The sequence below is a fragment of the Lissotriton vulgaris genome, unplaced genomic scaffold, assembly GCF_964263255.1.
Source record: "Lissotriton vulgaris unplaced genomic scaffold, aLisVul1.2 SCAFFOLD_668, whole genome shotgun sequence".
Lineage (NCBI taxonomy): Eukaryota > Metazoa > Chordata > Amphibia > Caudata > Salamandridae > Lissotriton > Lissotriton vulgaris.
Genome location: NW_028247623.1, coordinates 794927 through 807657, shown reverse-complemented (window position 1 = coordinate 807657; position 12731 = coordinate 794927). Strand labels below are relative to the sequence as shown.

The following is a 12731-nucleotide window of genomic DNA, read 5'->3' as shown; positions in this document are numbered from 1 at the left end:
AATACAGTATTTTTTATGTCTCAATATTTTTTTGTTCATTTGGAGTTAACCTCAGCGCAGTACTCCCCTCCAGAGCTGGTAGTGAATACCTTGGCTCTGCCAGCTCCATCGGTCTGCATCTGCACCTCTCCCAAAACGTACATGGCTCCTGCCTACACTATGGAGACCCAGTGTTCACCACTCAGCTTGTAACCTTACCAAGCCAGGAATCCCCGAGATTACACAAAAGTACCACCTCTTAAATGACTTAACATTTGAACAGGTCTATGGAGAAGTGTGGCTCACTGGTTTGAGGAGGCAGACCCTGATGCAGAGGTCAGACCCGGGACCAGGGTTCAATTCCCGACGCGGCAGGGTCTTGCGCTCAAAATGTCCACGGACTTGACAATTCTCGCCTCAGTGCCTACTCGAATCATGGGTACACACTCTGCAACTCTGGGCAATAGCGTGCCTAATCTCCACTACGGCCCCACCGCGATGGGATGCCTGGTCTTCACCTTGGGGATTCCCAGTAGGGGTTATCTAGCAGGGAAAGCCGGGACGGGTTCCCAAAGCAAGCGCTAAGAGACCTGTCGGTAATTTGGCGCTATATAAATCTAAATTAACATAACATTACCAGTTGTGGTCTCTGGCCACTTCATCTATAGACTTGAAACAACAGTGGCCCATTACAATTTGTCATGATTTTAGAGTTCAACAAAATTTCACTAGATGTTGCAGATTGTCTGCATCCGGGTCATTTGGCCAGACTTCCATACCCTCCAGGCTCCATTAAACGCAGTACCCCCTTTTTAAACTAACTGAGTTTTTAATCATTTTTATACGTTTGAATTTATCTCACCAGAAAGTCTGTCTTTTACTTCTATGACCATGTGCTAAAAAAGATGCATTTATTGTAGGCTACGAAAAGCCTATTTTGTCATCTTAGGCATCTCTACTCTGCTGCTGCCATTCTTGATAGCCAAGGGGCATATTATCAAGGGGGTTTATCTCTGCTTTTTTGTCTTTAAAAGCCAAGAAAGTGGAGATAAAATTATCTCCCTATTACCTAGCTGTCGCTAACACCAGTTAGCGACAGCTAGTAGGAGATAGCGACCATCTTGGGCCCCACTTTGCATGTCAGTGATATTTGATCACTAATGACATGCAAAGTGGGTGTGCCAAGATGTTAGCGACTGGAAACAGTCGCTAACATCGCTATCTCCTATTACCAACTTTTGGAGATATTCGCGCTATGCGTGAATATCTCCAACAGCTAACACCTGCCCTGAGCAGTTCTTAGCCATGTTATCCAATGGGAGGTGGATAACATGGATAAGAGCATTAGCTCGGTAATGCATGAATATCGTTGACTTTTCAGCGATATTCATGCATTGCGGCGATTTTTATCGCATTTGCGATAAACCTTGGTAATACCAAGGTTTATTTGCGGTAAAAATCGCCGCAGCTCAGCTGTAAATTTTTGTCTCTAACCAAGCAATAGCGATAATTATCGCTATTGCTTGGTAATATGCCCCCAAGTCTCTTGAGAATGTTTGGCTGTCTTTGGAGATGGGTGGAAATCCTTACAGTAGCACTAGGCCAACACTTAATGAACTCTCTGCCGGGTGTTTATCTTCATAATAATGAACCTGCTGTTTTGCAATACAATTTTGCATTATTTATGATACTTACTACTAATAGTGTCTGTGATGCAGTTTCTCCTTTCTTGTCCATTCTGCTTTACTGTGGTAGCAAAGAAAACATGCATCAAGATAAAATACTTTGAGTTATTTCTAATGCAACAAGATTTACATTCAAAGGTACTTGTTTTATCAACTCACCATTGGTAGATCCAATTAAAATATCCAAGGTCTACAAACCTCTAGAGTGCCAACTGCACAGACCCTTCTACATTTACTGTTAATATGTTGTCAGTTTAACCGATGTTAATCAGAGAAATTTAGGTGCAAATATTTGAAAGAGAGTGCCAAAGACATGCAGATTCTATCAGAAGCGGTCAGGAATGCAATTAGAGAATGAATTTTGGAACAATGTTTAATTTTTTTTCTAACGTAGTCTGTCAGTGTCACATTAGGCCGATTATTTGTATTTCATAATATACATTAAAATAGTTTTAATTAATTTAAAAAATAATAAACTTAATTGAAAGTCCCTATATCTTCCTGTAGTAAAGTCTCCGCCCAAGAGGTTAAGATCTCCACCAATGGATGGAAAGTTACTAATGGCAATCTTACACTTGTAAATTCAGATGTAGGAGGCTCCGCCCCCTCTTTGGTGTGGATTTAGAGATGCAAGTCCACTTCACCTGGGTGCAAATCTCCACTCCTAAACAGTGAATAGTAAAAAAGTGGAGCGTTACACCCAAGTGTCTACAAATGCCAGTTTACCTTTGTGAATCGCGCCGTCTATCTCTCTTGGGGGCAGATTTACAAGCTCCTTGCCCCACTTTTGCGTCACATTTCCCATATTAAAAATTACGCAAAAGTGGCGCAAGTGGCTTGTAAATCAGTCCCTTAGTCTCTTCAAATGGTGGTTACGGTTATCTGCTGAAACAGTCAACGTTTGCTTTTATTGGTTTGTTTAAAAGGAAAGCGGCTAGAAAGGTCAGGCTGCTGCTTTAGAAATAGTTTTTACTGGTTTGTTCTTCGCAGCTCAGACGCAAAGCTTGAGATGACCCTCTGTTGGTACTCATTATCGTTTATGATAGTATCACCACTGCTATATTTAGTTTTGGTCTGTAAAACTGCTGTAATTTGTCTGCATCCATCCATGCAATCACTCACTCTTTCATCTAGCCTTCCATCCACCTTTGCTGTTATAATTCAAGCATTCATGCATGCATCTAGGTAGCCATGCATTCAATCATCCAGATATTCATCTATCAATTGGTTCCTCCAACCATGGAGTCACTTTTCACATTCACAAGATCACATTACGACAGAAGCTCGCACACAATCTTGCCAATCAGCAAAGAAGCTCTTGGCGTTTTAAAGAGCCAGTACTCAAGATCTTCCTTGGGCGCCAAGGTAAAGGAGCTATTCCAAGGATCTATCAGTCGTTGGTTATCTATGCCCCAGATGGCCTTGAACGCGCTAGGAGGAGATCGGAGGTGTGTGTTGGGAGCTGGGCGAAGGCGAATGGAGCTAGGCAGGCACGGCAATTTCTGCGCAAATGCGAATGGTTCAGTGTAACTATCTGCATGCTACCTACCTAGCCCCCCAGCGCCTGTAGCACCCCTCCACCTGCGCCCTGACCGCATACGCACGCTACACCCATTCAGCAGCTGGTTTTCCCATATGGCATGGGAGTGCCCGGCTCTGAAGCCTTATTGGGTGGTAGTGGGTCGGGAACTCTCCTTGATCTTGGATCGTCCAGGGGACCTCACCCTTCATAATCTACTGCTTGACTGGTGTAGGACTTTAGAAGGCCACGAGTGGAGAGGAATTTTCTGGGGGTGGCGTGCCTGGTCGTTAAAAGGGATGCTGCCTGCACCTGAAAGCAGTGTACGCCAGCGGCCGTCAAGTGTTGCCGTAAAGGGGTGGACTGGTGAGCATAGCACGCAAAAATAGTGTTTAAAGCTCATGGTTGTCCTCAGAAACACAGCAGAATACAGGGGAAATGGTGCATTTACTATGGGATATGTAATTCTGTGCAGCCTGGTTGTAGTCGTATCAACTCTTTTAACTGTCATTGCCTATATGCGAATTGTGTCTCTGAATGCTATATGTCATGCAGTCAAAATTTCATTAAAATTGGTTATAAAAATAAAAAAAATCCCCTCTATTATTGGCTTTGCCAATGTTGACTTTTACTTAGGACCTCAAAGTCTTGGCTTTATCAACATGCGACACCAAGCTCTTATCACATCAAGCAGACCTGCTTCGGTACCCATGTTTCTGTGGCCGATGTCTCTAAACGAGCCCCTCTTAAGACATTTATCTGTTGGGTGACCTCAAGGGTCCTCTGGTCTTTAGGCTCCTACTCAACTTCAGTTCAAGGTTCTGAGGTCCTTCTTTTAGTCAATGATAGAAGCAGGTAGTTAGGAATAGGTAACAGCACTTTGTGCTAGGTTGGGAATAGAATTCATAGTTGCACAGGTGCTGATCAATATTTTAAATCATTCTAGCCCTGAGCAAGACAATGTCTTAGTTGACCAACAAGCTTGCTGGTTAGAATCAACTGTGTGTAATGCTTGGGAAATCTATCTTAATAAAGAAGACTATCGAACATGAGACTGTCTATGAAAAAATATTGGTACCCAAGTGCTCAAACTCAATGCGATTTACGAAAATAGACTGAACTAAATGAACATGCAACAACTAGTGTCTGTGTGCGGCTACAAGGACTTTGCTACTCATTGTTGCACTGAAAAATAATTAAACAACTATTTTTTAATAGTTATTTGGAATAAAGTGGATTGGGATTTTTGTGAGAGCTCACCAAGTATTAATGCCACTATTCTGTGCCATGTCCGATTGGGGTTCTTTAAATACAAACTTTAGCTCAGTTCTAGGTCGATATGGCACGGAGAAGTGAGGATTAACTCAAAGGGAAAAAGTGTAAAGCATTGATCAGTACCAAAAGAGTTGATAAGAAACTTGATAAAAATCTCTCCAATTCATAAAAATAGTATACCTTTTTTTCTTTAAATAAACATCGAAATAGCACAAATAAGATGCAGGAAACCAGACTTAAGATGTTTCCAAGTTGTTAAAGAGTCACTGCTTTTCATTCTAAAAAGTTTTTTACAGTTTGTCAGTCACTGCTTTTTACTCGTACCAGTAGGCTATGAGCCTTAAACTTGATGGTCTGCGTCAATTGTTTCAGGCCGATCGCAATGGAAGTCAGGGTCAGATGCAGGAGCCGGGCTAGCCACGGTCAGAAGTTTACATTTGCACTCAGAAAATGTTATGTTTTTTTTTCTCGTCAACAATGAGGTCAGTGGGAAACTCTGCAGGTACAGACCGGTGCTGGGCTCAACGCAAAGGATAGGCGACACCCAGCAGTCCAGTGAAGAGCCTTGGTTCTGGATGGCATTCAAGGCTACCCATGCGCCGACAAGTAGTGCTAAACTATGAGCCTCTGAATCTGTTCCCAAAAACCGCTATCTTTTGCCTTTGGCTTGTATGTTGCGGATCTGGATGGGTAAAGCACACTCTAGCACCCGCCATGTGTTCAGGACCTGGGAGACACAACATGTGGTACACCAGCGGAATCCAGAGCAGGTCCAGTGACTACTGGTCAGCTGGCCACTTTGCATGTATAGGCTTTTGAACCTTTTGTGGATCTGAAGCTTAATAGGAGCTGAGCTTAACTACCCTTTGGAGTCCACTCACTGGTCCTTGAGACAAGTTTGAACAGGTCCAGCCCTTGAGATCTCTCGCTGTGGGTTCAACAACAGGAGCAGTCCATCTCTTTCTGAAGTCCTGTCTTGGTTCAGAAAGAGCAGTCTTCCTTGGTGCAGCTTTTCGTTCTGAGTTCCACAGGTTCAGTGGGTGCAGACCTTCAATTCTTTCTGAGTCCAGCAATGTTCTTGGGCTCACTCCTGACCAATGAGCAGGGTAACTCCTCAAAGCGATGACCACATCCTGTAGAGTGTGGCATTATTTTGTCCCAGAGTGCATCAAATCTTCCAAATCCATAATGTCTGATTTTCCAGCAGAGTTGAGACTTGGCTAAACACACCCCCAGGGATGGCTTATTTCCCTAGACTCTCCCACTACCATCTGCACATACCTTCCTTAAGCATAGCCCCGACTCTGGGTCATGAGTGTAAAAGGGTAACTGACACCCATGCCTCCCCTCTGCCTTTGAAGCGCATGGTTTACGATACCCCCCCCCCTGGCCTGGCATTCCTATGGACCAGCACACTGCCTTCCAAGCAGTGTTGGTAAACCCAGGGGCTCTTTATCACCTCTTCAAAGCAGCCTGGCTAATCCACTTACCTCTGACCAATCAGGGCAGACCACTGGAAGGCTGAATTTGGACTTACAAACAAGAAAGTCTTATAACTTCCTGTATGTACACTTTAGGAGAGATTCAACAATATGATATTGTTGGATTTACTACTACCATTCCGGGAAGTCTTTGAACGGTCCGGCTAGTCCTCACCTATCAATAGCTATTAATCCATAACTTCCTACCATGTTAACCTATGTAACAAGGGATTTGCAATGGGGAAAATGACTTGGGCCATTTTCCAGCACCAGAACGTACTTCCCTTATATCTACAGGAACCCCACCCCATGTGCAATTAGGGGAGACTTTAGGGGTTTGAATCTGTAGAAATATTGCAGATTCTCCGTTTACTGTGCTCCCGGCATCAAAGTCGAATTTGAGCAGCACTTTACCACAATGTGGGGAGTGAAATGTGAAATTTCACTTTACCCTGGCATATAAAAACTCATTTTATTAGTCCCTAATTTGTCAAAACATTGTAGGTTATCCATTTTTAAGTGCCCCTACCACCAAAGTCGAGTTTGGGTACAATTTACTTTTTAAATGCAGTCCTGGCACCCAGGGCTGTTTTTAAACTGACCTCAGGCTTCAGCAGTGCACACATGCAAGTGCAGAAAAAGCTGCTGGCCTCTAAACTGCCATGCCCCAGGGTACTGGAGACTTCTAGGTAGTTTCAATCTCCAGCCCTATTATATACTTATGGGGTAGGTCATGCCAAATACAGGGGTACCCCACCATACCATAGTGAACTAGAGTGTATGTTAGGTTTGTAACTGTATTCTAATGTGTTTCTTTCATCTTAGCACTGGCCCTGGGCCTATTTAAACAGAGCCCAGGGTCAGTCAAAATCAGTTACCACCAGCTTCAGTCAGCAAAAAGTTGGGGGGTGCCCAGGGCACAGGATGATTTTGCAACAGTTCCTTTATATTTGACTTCATCGATGAGTCGGGTTGATTAAAACAATTAATTTAATATTTTGGAGTAATATATTTGGCAGTCCAAAATGGAAGCACGTACTCACCACGCTGGCTAGTGAAACTCCCTTTTAGGAAATGGTATGACTGGCCTTACTACAGTGAAAACAACAATTTTGAGTTTTCACTATCAGGACATGTAAAATACCAAGGAAACTTGTCCTTTGTAATATTTAGAAAACTGCCTTCAGGGCCACTAAGGCCTTCCAGAAGGGACTTGTAAATATTCAAAGGAAGGTTTCGACTTTGCAAAAGGGCTAATTTTGCCATGTTGGGTTGGGCGTGTAAAAGCTCCCCGACAAGGCTGTGAGGTCAGACCTAAAGCCATGGTTTCACTCTTCCACCGCAGTAGTCGCACAATAAGTGCTGCTGGCCACTAGTGATATTCAACTTACTATAGCCCTGGGTACACGTTGTACCATATAATAGGGACTCATAGGTAAATTAAGTATGCCAATCAGGGATTATCCAATTGTACTTACACTTTAAGGGTCACACCACAAGCATCGGGGCCTGGTCAACAAGGCCAGTCTACTTCAGAGTTGAAAAACCAGCATCATCAGTCCAATATTTTGGGGGGTGATCTTACAAAAAGATGTACTCTCTTACAGCTATTAACATTCCAAGTCAATTGTGACAGCTGTCTTTTAATGAATACCAAGGAAAAGTAACTTTCAGAAATGTAACTTTTCCCTTCCTGAAGTTACTGTAGGTGATTTCGCACTGGCTCTCCAGGTTCTCTAAGCCAGTCATTGGCCTTAAATGTGTGATTAAAGAATATAAGCTGCTTCCCAGGGGAAAATATGCTGACCTGAATGGGTGGAGATAACGCCTCTGAACTCCAAAGAATATGTAGGTTGGGGCCTCTGTTCTTCCTTTTCACTTTAAAGTGTCATATCCTGCCTAACAAGTCCACTTAGCCAATGTCACACTTGGGGCATACTTGAAAGGGAGAGAACAAGATGCCAAGACAACTCTTGTGTATCCACTGTTTGGGTGCTGGAGGACCCTGCTTTTGTCCGACCGGACTTCTGTCTCTGCGTTTGTCGTGGGTACAGAGCCTGCCTCATACTGGATTTCTGTATCAGATGTGGGAGGACAGTAGGATTACCATAGCAGGCCACACATATGCACACAGAGACACACACAGATAGACAGACAGACAGACACACACACACACACACACACATGGACACACACACCCATAGCACAAGTCTAGTGTTGCCGAATACCCTTACCATCATAACATTTCAGTAATGCAAACAGGAACTTCTGAATCAGAAGGAAGTTTGGTCCTGGGAACATAGGGCATCCCCAGGAGTCACACCGCCCCATATCTGGTTCCAGACATAAATGTGGTACCTCCAGGCACCCACTTTCTGGAGCTGAGTAGGATCAGCAGCGGAGTGGGCTTGTTTGCTGTGACCTCATAAAAGCCTTGAAGCAGGGGCGGCCTTGGGCATGTGTAAGCGGTGAACCTGCACAGGGTCGCCAAACCCCAGGGGCCACCACGCCAATATATATCCTTAATATAATAATCCTCTGAGGATGGATACATATTTGCGTGGCGGCCCCTGGCAGGGATTTGGCGGCCTCCGGCTCTGTTCCACTTCCAAACACCCTGACCCCCCCCCCCCCCACCCCCTCCCCTCCCCTCTTCACTGGCCTCCGCGCCTGCATTCCTCCTGGTTCCTGATTGGCTTCTTTTTTTTTCCTACCCACTGCTGGCACAGGAATATATAACATTGCAAGCAAAATGAAGAGAATTTGAGTACACGAATCTGATTATTCGAAATGAAAGAAAGGCGGCTCAGCAGGCTCTCGTAGCGTCACAGGAAGGAGCAATCCTGAACTTTATCACCCAAGGGAAACCTAAAGATGGAGAATCCTCCAGCCAGAGTACTGCTGATGCTGGCTAGAGCGAGAGAAGGAACTCTGCGAGTTTTACTCAAAAATGAACTCTTGGGCAATTTCAAGGAGTTCTCCAAACTCGTTAGCAATTTTAGAGGGGCTGTGAAAATCCTTAGACTGGATGAAAGCGCCCTTTTCTCCTATTCTCCCACGCAGTTAAAGCAGGTCCTTAAGGAGGCTTCGTGGGAGTATTGTTTTCTATCTGACAAAAAAAACAGTTGGAGATAAAAGGAATGTGGAGCCGCTCATCTCCTCCTATAGGTTGAAACAGCCCCAACCGTATGCCCTGTGGAACTTACCTCATGGGATACGTAGGTTTTGGTTTTTATTACGTTATGACTTAATCCCTCTTAACGTGTTGCTGTCCAAATGGCATGGCACCTCACCGTTGTGCAATTTATGTAAATTGAATAACCAGGACTGTATGCACGTACTTTTGATTTGTCCTATGTTACGTAGCTTGCGCAATCGATGGCTTAAAGTAATCTGTCTACGCCTCAGCATTGTCACTTTACAAGATTTTCTTTATGCACTTTATTGCCCACCAAATGAAATGTTTTGTGCCTATGTTTTTAACTTTTTTAAAGGATTTTTAGCTATTTATTAATTTTTCTGGAAGATGGTGCCGGCCCGGCCTTGTGGGACTGATGGCTTGCAGTGTACCTATCACGGTTCGAATATTATGTTTTTATAACTTTTGCACTTTTGATGACTGTGTTGTTTTGTTTGTACATGTTTATGTGGCCCTCTTTGAGAGCCAAAACATAATAAATACATTTGAAAAATTTGATTTGAGTACTGCTGATGCACTAGGTAAAACAGGGGCCGACGACCATAAACAAGAACAGAAAAATGATGATACCCATGAGCAGAATAATACTCGTGGCGGCCCCTGGCAGGGATGTTTCCGGGCAAGTAGGCCATCGATTCTTTCTCTGGGGGAGAGGGGGCTGTGGGTCCGGGGCCCCTCATGGCCATGGCACTGCAGCAGTCTGTGCCAGTCCCTCACGTCGTGTGTCACATTATACCCTCCTTCTCCTAAATGTTATCATTCTGAGACGAATTCGGAAGGGTAGGAGCAGACAGAGGTACTGGTCATCTAACGCCTTTTCTGGACGTTTTATTAAAACACCTTCCTGAGCTTCGGGGGGCTCTGCCCTGCCCGGACCCCCTCTTCTGGGGCCCCCTACCTACGCTCCCTGCCCAGGGCCGCCATGAGCCCAGAGTCGCCCCTGCTTGAAGGACAGGACCTGCTCCCTCTTGTGCCCAGGACAAGGTGGACTCCAAGGGTCAGTTAGCTGACCTGTGTGCTACCGGGAGGTAATAGGCTTCCAGAGGCCTTTTTCTAGAAGTACCCTGCGAGACCAGTGGCAACTGGACCTGTACTGGACCCTGCTCCGACTCCCGGTGAGTCTCTAAGGGCCTAATTACGAGCCTCGCGGTCCGAGGATCAACAGACCCCTTGGGGCGCAGCGGTACAGCCAACACCGCACTGGTGGTCCGACTGCCCCCTTACGAGTTGGGCTGTTGGACTGCCATTTTACTGCCATTCCCTGGTGGAGGCGCAGCTGTCTGAGTGCTGAAATATACTTGGTTGTGATCTGAGGCACAACCAAGCATATTACGGCTTTCCTCACCACCAGCGCGGTCATGGAGGTTCTTCCTCCATGTAAAGGCTGGCAGTGAGGAAAGGAAGTGCCCCCTCCTGTATTTCTGCACCCCCTGCATGACATGGTGCATTTCTTCCTGTGCAAGAACTTGCACTGGCAGTCCCGAGGCTGTGCTGTTTCAGGCTCACAGTGAGCTTTTAAATGGAACCTCCGCGGGACCACAACGCCACTTGCTAGCAAAATTACTTGTAATCTGGCAGGTGGGTAGCGGCGGGGCGTGGCAGTGGCATGCCGCCCGCTCCCACACCAACAAAAGTCATAATCAGGCACTTAGTGTCACCCCTGAGGTACTTTAGAAGTGTACTCTTTGTTGGATTTAAACTGCAGACTAATGGGCCGGTTTAGAGTTTGACTGCCATGGTTTTATTCCATCAGGAGGACGAAGTAACGTACTCTGTCTCCCTGATCGAGGCCCTGTCTGCCAAATTTTTACATGTCCTCCAGCCCAAACCATTGTTAGTTTGATAGATGGCTCAGTCAACATGACGGAGGTGCACTGTGCACTTACAATGTTTTTGTTCTTTTTTCCACAGCGAAACCCACCCAAAGTGGGATTTTGTTTTGGAAAATAAAATAAAAATTGACCTCCTGCCCTTGCCATGGGAGTTTTTCCCATGAAAAGGGGGGCATTATGAAGTTTTCACTGCCCATTACTGCCAGGTTTTGCCCACTCTAAATCGGGCGGGCGGATACTTGGCCAAACCCCCGACGCCCTTCACACCGTTGGGCCATTGGAGGTTTTTGTCGGCGGTGTAGACAGAGAAGTCTCCACCGTCTACATAATGAAGGTCTGCCCAACTTTAAATGAGGTGGGAGGACCTTCAGTTTGATGGAGACGGTACTCTGTCGGAATCACAATGAAGTCCCCTCTCTGCCAAACTCTAAATTGGCCCATAAATCAGAAGGTAAAATGTATGACCTCTATGAGCCTGGTTGGCTTTTCTGGCACTTCCTCTCGATCATCCTCAAATTGTACATAGTTCCCAGTCTAAGGTGACAAATGACTTAGTTTGACAGTTTGCGCTTTTTAACACTATTTCTACATAAAACTTTAAAAATTCATATCCCTAGTTACCCTTTGTCAGATTTGGCGGTCTCTAGTTGGCACAGATAGGTACTTGTGACAAATAGGGACCCTTGCTTCTAGTCAGGCTAAGGGGGTACACTCCTAAAATAACCCCTGCTAACCCCCTTGGTAGCTTGGCACAAACAGACAGGCTTATCTCGGAGGCAGTGTGTAAAGCATTTGTGACCACATACAGTAACCCAGTAACAACACTACAAATGGACATCACACAAGGTTTATATAAAAAATAAGTATTCTTTATATAGACTTAACACAAGACCATAACCGACAAAAATACACGATACTATACTTAAAATGGTAGTTTTAGCTTAGTTCAGTTCTTAAGATGCAACACTTTGCGTCAATGTACCTTACGATGCGTTGCGCCTCCACAAGAAGCAATGTTGCAGCAATTGAAATGCGGCAAAGTTCTGGTGCAAAGAAATAAAGACGTGAAGATCTTCCAGATGCGGCACACTTCTCCGAGGATGCGAGAAGTCTAGGTTCGCTACGTCAACTGCTGCGGCGACACCCGTGTTCAGCTATGCGACTGCAACATCCTCGGCTGCACACTCTTCTCTGACGTTGTGAGAGGCTTCCGCACAATCTGACAACTACAGCACCGACATTCAGGATGCGACGGTAGCAGCTCCGACGGCAGTGCGCTTCTCCGGGGGATGCGAGGCGCTTTTCTTGATGCTGTGCAATACGACAGCTACAGCGCGAACATCCACGATGCGACGGCAGCAACAACGACGGCGACACGCTTCTCCTTCGTTGCGAGACTCTTCTCCTGATGCGGTGCAATACAACAGCTACAGCGCCGACATCCACGATGCGACGGCAGCAACAACGACGGCGACACACTTCTCCTTCGTTGCGAGACTCTTCTCCTGATGCGGTGCAATACAACAGCTACAGCGCCGACATTCACGATGCGACGGCAGCAGCAACGACGGCGACACGCTTCCTCTTCGTTGCGAAAAGCTTCTCTTGATGCGGTGCAATACAACAGCTACAGCGCCGACATTCACGATGCGACGGCAGCAGCAGCGACAGCAATACGCATCTTCCTCGTTGAGTTGGGCTTCCAGCTCCTTGCGACACCCAGTCCCTCAGAAGGCCTTAAACAGCAGCAGGCACTTCCAA

General features: G+C 45.6%; 1 protein-coding gene across 1 annotated transcript in view; it reads right to left on the bottom strand.

The window, feature by feature from the left end:
* The window catches only part of LOC147665126 (early activation antigen CD69-like), a 73732-nt gene that overhangs the window by 48058 nt on the left and 12943 nt on the right, over nucleotides 1-12731 (bottom strand). Inside the window, exon 3 of the mRNA XM_086949757.1 lies at nucleotides 1675-1725. Within this exon, the coding sequence (XP_086805883.1) occupies nucleotides 1675-1725 (51 nt within the window). The remainder of the gene's footprint in view (nucleotides 1-1674; nucleotides 1726-12731) is intronic.